This window comes from Typopeltis vanoorti, chromosome 3, assembly GCF_054136105.1.
Source record: "Typopeltis vanoorti isolate ZY-2024b chromosome 3, IOZ_Tvanoo_1.0, whole genome shotgun sequence".
In the NCBI taxonomy this organism is placed as follows: domain Eukaryota; kingdom Metazoa; phylum Arthropoda; class Arachnida; order Uropygi; family Thelyphonidae; genus Typopeltis; species Typopeltis vanoorti.
In genome coordinates, this window is record NC_143551.1 from 173,361,455 (window position 1) to 173,376,517 (window position 15,063).

General features: G+C 38.9%; 1 protein-coding gene across 5 annotated transcripts in view; it reads left to right on the forward strand.

Annotated features, from left to right (window-relative positions):
• Positions 1–15,063, forward strand: part of LOC150108743 (twitchin-like) — a 2,666,638-nt gene that overhangs the window by 2,203,847 nt on the left and 447,728 nt on the right. For all 5 annotated transcript variants that reach the window (XM_090390962.1, XM_090390961.1, XM_090390964.1 and 2 more), the window contains one exon: positions 269–441. In XM_090390962.1, coding sequence (XP_090247088.1) covers positions 269–441 — 173 coding nt within the window. The remainder of the gene's footprint in view (positions 1–268; positions 442–15,063) is intronic.

Genomic DNA, 15,063 nt, shown 5'->3' on the forward strand with positions numbered 1-15,063 from the left:
CTCTTAACTTTGCTTATCAAAATCTACCTGAGTAGCTCAGTTGGTAACTGACACTGTTTGCTTAATGCAAAGAATGAACTATCACATTCAATTTAAAGCAGAAACTTTTTTTAATAAAAACCTGCTCTGGATAAGACTATAGTTTTTTTGTGTTTATGAGGCTTATTTTTAAATCAGTTTATAAAATGTGCAAATGCTATATGATTTCAAAAACAGCTAATAAAGGAAGATCCTTTTTTCTTATACCGATTTTTTGTTCCTGATTTAGGCACAAAGGCATGAGAGAACTTTTCGAAGGTGGAAAATATGTAATGTTGCGAGAGGGTGATAACCACACACTCGTTATATCTCAGGTATATGGTGAAGATGCTGATGAATATGCTTGCCGTGCTGTAAACAAAGGTGGTGCCAGAACAAGTCGTGCTGAATTGTTCATTAAAAGTTAGTATACTTCATTATGCTAATATTTATTATGTGGTGTCATAAATAATATATCCACACACATGTTTTTAATATAATTAGAGCTTTGGAATTATGTTCAATTAGTAATGAGCTTCTAAGACCTCTATTGAAATTCTTGAGAATGCTATTAAAAATATCTTCAGCACAATAGTGAACCCTTCCAACTACCATCATTCTCCTAATGAAACAGTACTAGAAAAAGGCCTAAATTTTCTTGTGTCACCCAAGTTGGTCCCCTGTGCAGAATTTACTACAGAATCTCAAGCTAAATTAGAGGATGATCGTAACAAAGACGTCTACTTCAGAAAGATTAATAACATCATCAATAGTAAATTAATTATCAAACCTAATCCTCCACATCTATTAGATGTGATAAATACATGCAACTTACATCCCTCAAAAACAACCATGACATAATAATCACAAAAACTGATAGAGATCACATTATGGTGATTATTGTTAGATTAGATTACAGGAATAAAATAATTTATTAATATCATCAATGATGAAAACTATCTTATAGCATTAATGATCAAACCATATAATAGCATTAATTATTATTATTATGATGATTATTATTATTACGGGCAACTTCAAGGAGTCCTCAGACTCATCGAGAGAGGCCCTAAACATCATTTACTGTAGAATCACAAGCTAAATTAGAGAATGATCCTGACAAAGACATCTACTTCAGAAAGATTAATAACATCATCAATAGTAAATTAATCATCAAACCTAATCCTTCACATCTATTAAATGTGATAAATACATGCAACTTATATCCTTCAAAAACAATCATGATATAATAATCACAAAAGCTGATAAAGATCACATTATGGTGCTTATTGTTAGATTAGATTACAGGAATAAAATAATTAATATCATCAATGATAAAGAGGAACAATAACCTGCTTGTCTCTGCTCATCAAAGTTCTTCAGTAACCAAGTGATTTGATGAGTTGCTTTAGTCACTTTTGCTATGTGTCCCCCTAAATTTTAACTCCCAACCCACTAACTAATGATCAAATTATGTAATAGACTATATAATAGCTAATATAATATTAGATAGCTGGTCATTTAGAATCACAGAAACAGAATCAGAGCATTATCTGTTACAAGAATATCCCCCTGCCCAAGATAGTTTAAAATTAACCAGATCAGTGCAAAGAGAAATTCCCAGGAACTTTTAGAGTTCAGCTCTTGGTATTAACTATATTTATTTGCAAAGAATAAATGAAAAATTAGAGCAAATGAAAATAATAATAATAATAGTATGATGATGATACACGGCCATGAGTCCCCTTTACGGGGAGGTACAGGAATAAAAGTCTCAGTCCCCCCAAATTTTATCCAGGCTCCAGAACCGGCATAGCTGATGAATCAGACCTATGGCTGGGTCAGTATTCCTGAATGTAATCCATGTGTGTTCACTCGACCGGTTTGCCTGCTTGTGGGATGAAAACCCCCAGATAAACCCTGCTGTCTACACCCAAGACCGGCTAACTTGGCTATGGCTGAGGAAGATCCTTAAGCTCCTTGCATCGTCGACGGGAATCGAACCTAGGACACTCCTTCCCCAGGCATATAGTTGCGAAGTGCATAGCCACTAGGCTAACCGCACGGACAATGAAAATAATGATAACACTGGACAACACACACAATTTGCCTCTGAAATGAAAATCATGATTCTTTACTAGTTTCAATGTGCTGAACAGGAAAATGACAGTAAAATCTGTCAATTGGCTCTTGTTTATGAGAGACTCAGTCTGCAACATATCGTGTCACATTGCATCAGCCAATCATACATGACCCCCCCCCCAAAGCTATTGCATCATCAGCTGATGCAATGCAATTCAGTCATGACATTTTATTACATTTGCAGGGAAGTGATGTTTGCAAGTCAGAAAAAGACCATCACTTTAGTGAAAAAGACTTATCTGCTTTATTTCGTTCCATTAAATGGAATCTTTTCAAGGAAAATGTCCGAGTGACTTCATTTCGCACTCATCGTGAGTTTGCTCCTTACTTCCAAAAGGAAGATGACCTTGTTTCTTCTACAATGTAGATGGACTGATGAATACCCTTTGAATCAAACATGACCTGTATGAATGGCGACTATTCATAGACTTATCAAAATTGAGTCTCAAGGCAGTGTTGCTGCATAATGGAAACCAGCTTCCATTCGTTCCAGTTGGACATGCTGTCTACACGGCTGTTATCTCTGTGGTGACTCGAAGGTAGTGTCTGTGTTGATGGGTTTGCAGCTGAAATATAAGAAGTACTGCTGTTTTTTGGGTGAACAGGACAGCCAAGCAAGGACTTTGCACTATGTGAAGAGAGACTAGCCTGCAAGGAAATCTCTGAAGGTCAGAAAGAAGAATGTGCAACACCCAGCACTCCCAAAAATGCACAAAATTCTGCTACTGCCCCTACACATCTAACTTAGTCAGGTAAAAAACTTTGTAAAAGCCATGGACTGGACTGGATCAGCTTTCAAGTACCTGTCTGACAAATTCCTTTGACTCAGTGAAGTGAAAATTACAGAGGGAGATTTTGTGTCTCCTCAGATCCAAGAGCTTCATTGACAAGATGTTTGACAACCTGCTATAAGGTGATGAGAAAAAAGCTTGGGGAACACATTTTGTATGCAATCAGCTTACTTGGAAATGTCAGGGCAGAAAACTACAAGGCACTAGTTGAGGACTTGATGTCTCTATATCACAAATTTGTCTGCAGTATGTCCTCAAAATTATGCTTGCTCCATTCCCACTTGGATTTCTTCCCCAACAACTGTGGCATAGTTAGTGATGAGCATGGAGAACATTTCCATCAGGAAATTACAATGATGGAGAAATTGGGAAAGTGGTCCACTTCCATGTTGGCTGATTACTGTTAAATGCTCACTAGAGATGATCCTCAGCAGATATACAAGTACAGGCAAAGCAATGTTAGACATAGCAGTAGACATTTACTGGTATATGTGATGTGTGTTTTACTCTATTATATAATAAACTATTGCAGATCTCTCACAAATCATAGCCAATTTTGCATTTTCATTGTCATATTCATGTTCAGCACCTCAAAATCTATAAGAAATGACTAAATTAATCTGGAAGTGGGGGGGGGGGGCAGGACTTTTGTAAAATTTTGTTGTTCAGTGTGGTATACACAGTCTTACCATAAATAATGTTACAACTTCTGCACTGGTCCACACCACTCACAGAATTCTGTGAGCCAAGTTTCGTTAGTGGCACTTTGCACGGCCAACACATTCATGTATTTATCAGTAGAGAGAGAGAGAGAGAGAGAGAGAGTTTTCTAGCTGTAGAGATTAACATGAACATGCAGTAGGGAGATAATGAGAACCATGTAGCTGTAAAATAGCACTTCACAAGGTTGGAATGTAACCACCTGTTATTTTCAACACGCTAAAAATACTCAGGATCAGTAGAATGTTTCTATATTGGACTATTAACAGTTAACCTGGGGAGAGAAAAGAGAAAATTCTAGAACAAAACCCAATACATTGCATATCTAATTATAAGAATAGGCTAGGTTGTAATTTATTATGTTTATACACAAATGCCAGGAGCATTAGAAACAAAGGGGTTGAGTTTGTTGCTTTATTGAATACGATGTGGCCTAAGATTGTTGGCATTAGTGAAACCTGGCTATCAGAATCAGATATGGTAAGTGGGATCGAGGAGTGTAATGGATATACTATTTTTAGGAATGACAGAAGAGATAGGAGAGAAGGGGGAGTGCTACTAATGATATCAGATGACTTAAGTCCAGTTAGGGTAGAAATACAAGAAAACAATGATGGTAACAATATCCCATGTAGCGATGAGTTTGAGTCTATTTGGTGTGAAGTGGAGGTTAACAGAATGAAATAAATGGTGGGGTGTTGCTACAGACCTGGCAGCTCAGTTGTAGGGGATGAAGAAATGCATCGCCAATTTAGCCTTATGGGTACCAAGCGAATGATCATTATGGGTGACTTTAATTTTCCAAACATTGATTGGGTAGAAGAGAAATCTCATGATCAGAAAGAACAGGAATTTATTGAATTGTTGCGGGATAACTTTCTCAAGCAGCATGTGAAAGAAGGAACTCAACGTCAAAGAGTGTTGGATTTGCTCATAGCGTCAGAAGGGATCTCTGCCAAGAATATAGCTATTTTACCACCAATTGGTGACAGTGATCATGCTGTTCTTTCTTGGGAAGTATTTACTTGTATTGAAACTCCAATTAAATCAGGTTACACGCTGAATTACAAAGCTGGAAATTATGAGCAACTTAGAAGAATATTATCTTTGGTCCCATGGTATCAGTTACTGAATGGAAAAAATGTCAGCAATGCATGGGAATCTTTGAAAAAGTGCTTGAATGAGGCAGTATCTGAATGTATCCCTAGTGTTTGAAGAATAAATAGGTTGGGAGTGAAATTGATGTGCAGCCTTATTAAGCTAGAGATCCACAAGAAGAAGATGATGTGGAAAGAGTATTATTATTATTATTATTATTATTATTCAGGCCTCCAAGGAGTCAAAAGACTCATCGAGGGAGGTCCTTTCTAAGACATAAAGTCTGTCAAGGCTCATCGAGGGGAAGTCCCCCCCTGAGAAACACAAAGTTTATCATACCACTCCTTAAACCCACTGACCGTTCTCGCTCCCACCACTCCATCAGGCAATGCATTCCACGGCTCAACCACCCTCCACACAAAGAAACCACTCCTCACCCTCTTGCTCACAGTTTCCTTTCGTAACTTCCAGGGATGGCCTCTTGTCATCACTCCTTCCCGCTGATCAACCAAGCGAAAGAACTCCCCAGTGTCAACCCTGTAACCACCTCTCAACAGTTTAAAAGTCTCAATCATATCACCTCTCCTTCTTCTATCCACCAAACTCTGCAGTCCACATTCTCTCAGCCGATCCTCATAACTATCCTTGTACAGTCCTGAAACCATCTTTGTCATCCGTCTTTGTATCCTTTCCACAGTTAATTTATCCCCTTCAAATCCTAGGGACCAAATCTGAGAACAATAGTCCAAGTGTGGTCTGATCAGAGACTTATACAACGGAATGATAACCCTCTTATCTCTGCAGGTCAGTGTCCTTCTCATAATAGCAGCAATCCTCTGTGTTACCTTCACCAACTTTGCAATATGTCCCCTAAACTTCAGGTTTCTATCAATCATCAACCCCAGATCTCTTGTCTCCCCTACTTCCTCCAGTATAACTCCTCCCATAGAGTATGCAGCATCCCATCGATGTTTCCCAAACCTCAAGACCTTACATTTTGCTGCATTAAACTGAGACCCCCATTCATTTGCCCATCTATCTAGCTTATTTAAATCCTCTTGCAGGGCTACCACATCTGCACTATTACTAATAATCCTTCCAAGCTTCGCATCATCCGCAAACAACTGAATATCCCCCTGCAATCCACTGGCTATGTCATTGATATAAAGGTTAAACAATATAGGTCCTAGTACTGAGCCCTGTGGGACCCCACTTGTAACCCTCTGCCTCCTGGAAACTGCTCCACCATACACAACTCTCTGATACCTATCAGACAGCCAATCCTGAATCCAGTTGACCAAATCTGACATCCAGACCCATGTGCTGCAACTTAAATATCAGCTTATCATGTGGCACCCTGTCAAATGCCTTCGCCAAGTCTAAGAAAATTGCAGTATATGCCTTTCCCTCATCTAATGCTCTTGTAACTTTATTATAAAAGGCTAGCATATTGCTAAAACAAGAGCGTCCTTTCACAAATCCATGTTGATTCTCACAGATAACATTACCCTCATCTGCCCAATGCTGTACACGGTCCCTCACTACTTTCTCCAAGATCTTAACAACTACTGATGACACACAGACTGGCCTATAATTAGACACTTCCAGTCTGTTACCACCCTTATGCAATGGCACTATCTTACCTTCCTTCCATTCCCTGGGCACCTTTGCCAAAGCCAGACTTTCATTGAAAAGCCACGTTAAAGGTATTGTCAATTCCCTAGCACATTCTCTCAAAACTCGTGGTGAAATACCATCCAGTCCCACAGCTTTACTGACATCCAGAGTACTCAGTATCTGAAACACACTCTCCTCCTGTACCTCCAGACCTCGTACCAGTCCTATCCCTCTAGCATTAAAACTGACTCCTCTAGGATGAAATACTCCAATAAAGTGTTCATTGAACAATTACACTATGTCCTCTGCATCAGTCACTCTATTCCCATTTCTATCCCACAATATCATTCTTCCACAGTCATTTCTCCTCCTACTGGCCACATAGCTAAAAAATTCCCTAGGATTTTCTTTGGATCTTAGGGCCAATCTCCTCTCATATTCCAGTTTCGCTTTCCTTACCACACGAGTCACTCTTCTGGCCTGTCTCTTATATTCTTCATGCATCTTCTCTTCACCTGTCTCCTTATATCTCTTCCATAGCCTCTTTTTCGCATGCAATTCCTGTTTAATATTGTTTGTCATCCACTTTACTCCAAATTGCGCCCTCTTCTTCACTCGTGGTATACAACTTACCATTGCTGATAAAAAATATTCTTTCACAATTTCCCACGCACTGGTGATATCCCGGCCTTCCAATTCCTCCCTCCATGAAACTTCCCGAAGTTGACGTCTAAGACTATTATAATCACCTGCCTTATAATTCCACATAAGTTCCCGTCTCTTTGATACTCCTGCATGTCTATTCATTTTCCAAGTCAAAACCATATGGTCACTCTCTCCAACTGGTGGGAGAGACGTCAACTCAGTTATTATCAACTCTTCTGATGCTATAACCAAATCCAAAATTTTTGAACCTCTTGTTCCCTCTGTTACATGTTGCCTAAGACATTTGTCCCTCAAGAATTCTAGAAATTCCATTCCCCTATTGTTACATGCATCTTCCTCTCTCCAATTTATACTACTGAAGTTAAAATCTCCCATAACAATCATTCTTCTTGCACTTGCCAAACTTAGCTGTCTAAACATCTCCTGGTCCCCATCCTCTGTGCTCCTGGGTCTGTAGCAACACCCCACTAAATATCCTGTCTTGCCTACCTCTACCTCACACCATACGCTCTCAAAATCATTTATCTCACTACCTTCCAAATTCTCCACTCTTAGAGGACATAGGTCATCACTTATCATAAGCAGCACCCCACCACCACGCTTTCCCCTCCTATCCTGGCGAAAAATGCTATACCCAGCGACTTCTATATCTGTTTTTATATCCCCTTCTGTCAACCACGTCTCAGTGATCGCAATAATTTTTGGCCAGGCTGATGCTATCTGCACCACCAATTCCTCTCCCTTATTCCGGATACTCCTGGCATTAGTATACAGCATATAAATGCCATTGTTTCTATACCCAGCATTATCCCTTCTAGACTCCACTGGGCTCAGTCTTACCTGACATTGTCTCCCTTCTCCCAAGTATCCATTCCCACAAGAGGCCACCCCTGCTATCATCCTCCCTGGGACACACTGACTCGTTCAGAACAGCAATCTCTCCAGATGCCTACGTCCTTCCTCATTCAAATGCAAACGGTCTCTCGCAAACAACTCCTCTCTTTCCTCAAACGCACTCCAAGCATCCACATATACCAGTCCTCTCTTGTCACACATTCTCGCTATTATGCCATTCAATATCACCGCTCTTCTGCTCAGCTCGTCATTATCATACCTAGGCAACACGCACACTATTTTTCCTCTCTCTGTCTTCTTCCGTACAGTCTCAAGCAAAAATCTCATATCTCTCGCTGCCCGACTTACATTACCACTCAAGTCATTCGTTCCTACCATCACAATCATCTCATCCACCCTTTCACTTCTCTTAATTGCCATAGCCACCCTTTCTATTGTTCCTCCTGGCAAACACTCCTCACGCATCCTATCCTGAACACCACGGATCATTGAGTCACCATACATTATACCTCTTACCATTCCATCGCTCCTATTGTTTCCATTCTCTCCTCTTCTTTCATTCCCATACCTCTCTTTTCTACTGTTTCCATTCTCTCCTCTTCTAGCACTCCCATACATCTCTCTCATTCCCTCTCTCCTACTGTTTCCATTTTCTCCACTTCTAGCACTTCCATATCCCTCTCTCATTCTGTCTCTCCTACTACTGTTTCCATCCGCTCGTCTTCTAGCATTCCCATACCTCTCTCTCATTCCATCTCTCCTACCGTTTCCATTCTCTCCTCTTCTAGCACTTCCATATCTCTCTCTCATTCCGTCTCTCCTGCTGTTTTCATCCTCTCGTCTGCTAGCATTCCCATACCTCTCTCTCATTCCTTCTCTTCTACTGTTTCCAATCTCTCCTCTTCTAGCACCCCCATACCTCTCACTCATACTCCTTAAATTCTCTCTCTCTCCTACTCTGATTCGCCTTGCATTCATCTCTTCCATTCTCCTAATCTTATCTTTCATACTTCTGCTCTCATTCACTAGACATTCCACCTCCTCTTTCAACTCATCTATCTCCCGCTGCAGGTCAGTCACTCTTAATCTAAATTCACTCTCCCAAACAAAACCATCTCCTAAACTTCCACAGTCACTCACACCTTCCACACTATCAACCATTATTTTCTCATTCTCTCCTATCATACTACTCGTCTTCCTACATTCATTCTCCGTTCCTGGAGCAACAAAGTCGGATATCGATATATCTAATGTAGTTATTTCCTCCAACTGCCTGCATTTTGCGCACATACGCTCTCCACTCTCTTTAACAAACCACATATGTAATTCCTTAGAAGCATACATGCCGCAAGTACTGCATGCCACAAAGTCCCTTATGATATTGCTAATAATCGAGTTCTTAAATGGCGGAGGACTTGGCGTTACGCCACTTGTGACTGCTGGTGAATCCACCATCATTCCTTACTGCCGAGTAGCGTAATCCTTAATAATTATTCAATTAATAAATAAGAGGGGGAAAAAGTACAAACATCAGAACATTTAAGTACTAATATAATTAAATAAAATGAAATATAACTAAATACAAAGTAACTTAGCTTCGTTTTGTCTTCCACCGTTACGCGTTCGATTCTGACGGTACCAACATATATTATATCGCGACAGCAACTAACTTCCGAAAAACAACCACTGAAGTACACTCGTATTCAGAGAAACAATTCAGCACTCAAAAACTTATAAAAACGGGAAAAAAACGGACTATTCACCGATTAAAAATCACTTTCTTCTGCACAGCTCAAATTCACCGCCACGTGCTACGGCGACGGTAGCGCCACTCATTCAAGTGAGAATAAGAGTGAGAGGGTTATGAAATATATAAAACTCAGGCCAGAAAAGTAACGAGTATTATGAGAAAAGCTAAAACAGAGTATAAAAAGAAATTGGCCATGCAAGCTAAAGGCAATCCAAAAGAATTTTATCATTATGCTGCAAGCAAAAGAAAGAATGAATGTGGAAGAATAACTTTATTGAATGCAGATGTACACGAGTGTCAGAAGCTAAGGAGATTGTTCAGTTAATGAGTGCTCACTTTACTAAGACATATCAACCAGGTGTATGTAGTATGATGCACAGTGCAACTGCCATGTTGGATGAAGATTTAAAGGTTCATGAAAATGAGGTTGAAGAGCTTTTGCATAACCTGGATAAGAATTTGTCAATAGGGAAAGATGGAATATCTGCCCATTTGTTAAAGGAATGTTCAGCTGAATTGGCTAGGCCTTTCACACATTTGTATAACTTGAGACTCAGCTCAGGAATGGAAGGAATGTATTATAGTTCCATTGCCCAAAGGTGGTGCAAAAACTGATGTGTCTAATTACCGACCTATTAGTATTTCTGGTGCGGTAGTGAAGATTTTAGAGAAGTTAGTAAGAACTCGCATACAGAAATGGGTAGACAATCATTCTATACTCTGCAGGGAACAACATGGGTTTACTAAAGGAAGGTCATGTTTTAGCAATTTGCTCATATTTTATAACAATGTTATGGCCAAGTTGGATAAAGGAAATGGATACACTATGATAATGTTGGATTTTTCTAAGGCATTTGATAGGATACCACACGATAGGCTGTTGCATAAACTGGAGAATATGGGACTGTAACATAATCTATTGATTTGGATCAGGGAATGGTTAACAGACAGATATCAAAAAGTGGTGTACCTCAGGGTTCAGTCCATGGGCCATTATTATTCAATCTATACATTGATGACTTCAAGCAGGGTCTATCATCATATTTGCAATTGTTTGCTGATGATGCGAAGATAGGCAGGGCAATCAGGGATGCTACTGATATTCAGCAATTACAAAATTATTTCAATAGACTGGAAATCTGGGCAAACAAAAATGGCTCTCAGTTTAACGTTAGTAAGTGTAAAGTTATGCACTTTGGCATGATTAGAGATCTAGCGGCATATTATATTAGCGGGGTTATACTATAAGAAACTGAAGAAACAAGGGATCTTGGTGTATCGGTGGATAAGAATTTAAAGTTCAAAGATCACATAGCAAAAGTTGCAAATACAACTCAGAGGATAATTTCTATGCTGAAGCGAACCTGGACATGTAAGGATAAGGAAGTAATTTTGCCTCTTTATAAGGCTTTGATAAGACCACACTTGGATTACTGTGTGCAGATTTGGTCTCCCGGGTTTCAAGGAGATAAAGAAGCTATGGAAAGGGTGCAAAGAAGAGTTACAAAGATTATATCCAGATAATGGGATTTAGATTATGAGGACAGATTGCGAGTATGTGGATTACAGACTGGTTAACAGAAGAAAGAAGGGTGATATGATAGATGTCTATAAACTTTTGAATGGGTGTTATAGCATTTCAAATGATGAAATTTTTCATTATAGGGAAGGCGGGGAGAGAACACTGGGGCATCCATGGAAGTTAAGGTTGTTCTCAGTCAAGAAAGGGGTAAGAGCTACGTTTTTCTCTCAGAGAGCAGTGAGTGAGTGGAATAATTTGTCCTTAGGGTTAGTGAGTGCATCTAGTGTAAATGAATTTAAGGGAAGGTATGATAGCTGGGTTGGGTAATTTACAGCCTCCCTCGATGAGTCCTTGACTCCCTGGAGGTCTCAGATAATAATAATAATAATAATAATAATAATAATGATACAGAAGACGTATATGACTGCCAAAGAACAGGTAGACCATGCTGTGTTAGGATGCAACAGATTGTGAGGGCAGTGAAGGCATGCCTTCATCGTAATCCTGTGAGAATGCAGAGAGTGATGTCATGAGATGAATGTCTCACAGAGAACAATATCAGGTGTGCTACCTGATGACCTGAGGATGAAAGCTTATTCTCATATTACTGAACATTTCCTAGTACCACAACTTATGCGGCAGAAGGTGATGAAATCAAAAGCCCATCTTCTTTACAGATGAGAATATTTTCACCACTGAAGAGTCATTTAAAGACCAAAACAACTGGATATATGGACCCAGATGGTTGCATAGCACATGCTGTAGTAACCAAGATTCGGAGAGATCATCACTCTCCATCAGTGATGGTTTGGTGAGGGGTGACATATTGCAGGGGGGATATCCAAGTTGCATTTCTGTGAGAAAGGGATCAAAATCTCTCAAAGTGCATCAAGACATTGTGCTGGAACCTGTGATTATGGCCCCTGAACACCTCATTTCACGGTAAATGTGAACCTTCAAACTGGACTCAGCTCCTGCACACAAGGTAAGAACTGCACAATAGTGGTTGGAGGTAAATGTGTCTAACTATATATCACCATCTGATTGGCCATCTGGAAGTCCTGATCTGAATCCATTGGAATTTGGATTATGATCAGAACTAGAGAGAAAGAGAGAGTAGCCTGCAAGAAATGACTTGCCAGCCTGAAGTTGCAACGGAAATGCTGATCAGTGGCAGCATTTCCGTTGGATGTTGTGCATACCACCATTGATATGTGGCCTTGTAGACTTCAGGCATGTTGGCATGAAGGCAAAAGGGGGAAGATTTCAAACATTGAGTACTGGAACAAAAAAGTAAATGGAAGAGGAGAAAAGGAATAAGAAACTGGGTTGAGGACATTGCAATAATAATCAAAGACAAGAAACATAAACAGCAGATAAACACAAAATCACTAGAAACAGAAATTAATTATAAAGAAAAAAAGTATGCAGAAAAAATAATAGAGAAACATGGAATTACTTTATAGTAAAAGTAGAAAGAGATTTTACAATGAAGAGACCAAATACATACAAAATTCTAAGAAACATGAATAAAGAGGTAAAGGAAAATGAAATAGTCAAAGAGAAAATCTGGCTTAACTTTTTCAGAAACTTATGGCAAGATAGTAATGAAACTAAAACTGATATAATGTTAACTATTAACTATACAGTGGAAGAAATAACATTACAAGTAATTCAACAAGCAATCCATTAGCAGAGTAAATCAAGAAAATTTCCTGGAAAAGATGGAATAAATAAAGAACTTGATAAATATGTAGGCATCCGTATAGTTCAAATATTACCTTTAAAATTATTTAACAAGATCTGGCATTACGTAAAATTCCCAGAAATTTGGAATAAGGCAATTATTGTTCCAACATACATATACGAGTATCAAAAAAGCAATAAATGCAACTGTGAGAACTACAGAGAAATAAGTCATCTAAATACTGGTTATAAGTTATATGCACAAATACTAACTTCGAAACTTAAATCATATGTAGAAGATAAAGTTTGTGAATAATAAACACATATAACATTTGTAGATTACCAGAAAGCCTTTGATAGAGTCTTAAGGAACAAGCTGTGGACCACACTCAAGAAGCTAAACATTCCAAATCAGCTGCTTGCTGCAGTAACTAACATATATCAAAATACCAAATAGCTACTACATAGATGAAATATAAAGAAATGTAAGAAAAATATAAAACTAGCATTTAAACTAGATCTTTTATTATTTTTATTATTTGACACCTCCAGGGAATCCAAGAACTCATCGAGGGAGGGTACCTGCTCTACAGCTCTGTCTCACTGCTCAATCCACCAACTGACTGCAACTACACCAACGCCATCTACCGCCCACCACCATCACTAGTATTTCTACGGATACTCACAAGCATCCATGCCCGTGGCGGGATTCGAACTTGCAGCCTTTTGGCTGGAAAGCGTAACCACTTGGCCAGCCAGACCGGCATTATACTTGGTGCATTATACCATCTTGGAATTATACTTTTATTATTATTATGGGGAACTCCAAGAAGTCCTTAGACTCATCTAAGGAGGACCTAAACATCATGTCAAGAAATATTCAACATTTGCACAGTATATATATATCATACTTTACTTTACTTTGAACTCATTCACAGTCATAGCACCCAAAACAGACTCTGGCAACCTATTCCACTCATTCACTACTCTCCAAGCAAAACACTTAGTTCTAACACCCTTGTTAACTACACTCTTACGCAATTTCCATGGATAGCCCCTAGTTCTCCCACCAACATACCTGTTCTCAAAAATATCCTCTGAATTAATCTTATAGAAACCCTTCAGTAATTTGAATGTCTCAATCATATCATCCCTTTTCCGCCTATCAACCAATTTCTGCAACCCACAAATCTTCAACCTGTTCATGTAAGGTTCATTCCATAAATCTGCTACCATCTTGGTCACTCACCTCTGGATCCTCCCCACCTCCTCCTCATCACCAAGAAATCCTGCTCCTCAGATCTGCGCACAGTAGATCTGCTGCTCAGATCTGCGCACAGTCAAAACAGGATCTTATCAAGACTTGATAAAGAGACAATAACCTGCTTTAGCCACTTTTGCTATGTGCCCCCTAAACTTTAACTCCCTATTCAATGATACTCCCAAGTCTCTAGCTTTGTCTATTTCCAGGAGTACAGTTCCACCAATGTGGTGGAACTGTAATCAAACCAACCAATTTGGTCATTAATGTATGCCATTAAAAGTTTTTTTCCATTTTGGCAATAAAATTGTCACGTTTACGGATAACTGTATATTAACTAGTGTAGCACACTCTTCACTTCACAAAGAATTTTATTTTATTTTTTTTTTTAAACAACTGCAACAACAGTATTGTGAGGTAAACTTAGCTTACAGCCTTTCTCAGTGCTCAATGCACCATCTTCACTAAATTTAATAATTTTAATCTTAGCATATAATGTAATAGTAATAGGTTTACTCCTTTTTTTTTTTTCACTGGAACAAAAGCACCCTTACTTTAAATTTTATCTGCAGTTATTAATAACAATAAAATAAAACGATAGCTATAAGCATTAAGCAGTAAGGGAGATGGTGATATGTGTGTAGCAGAGTAGAGTGCCCGCCAGTGATGAGCTCTTGGACTCCTTGGAGGTTCACGTAATAATAATAATAATAGTAATAAACAGTTTATAATTCACACGGAAACAGAAAGAGAGATATATAGCGAGCAAAGACATAAATAAGCTGAATTCATGAATACTGCATATCTGTTGATTTAGACAGTGTCATGTTGCTAAAACTGTCAAATGAGCGAACACTGCATCATATAAATCTTCATCATATGAGCAGATTTTCATAAAGCAAAGCATTGTAATGTATATTACTTGCTTGCTTGCTCA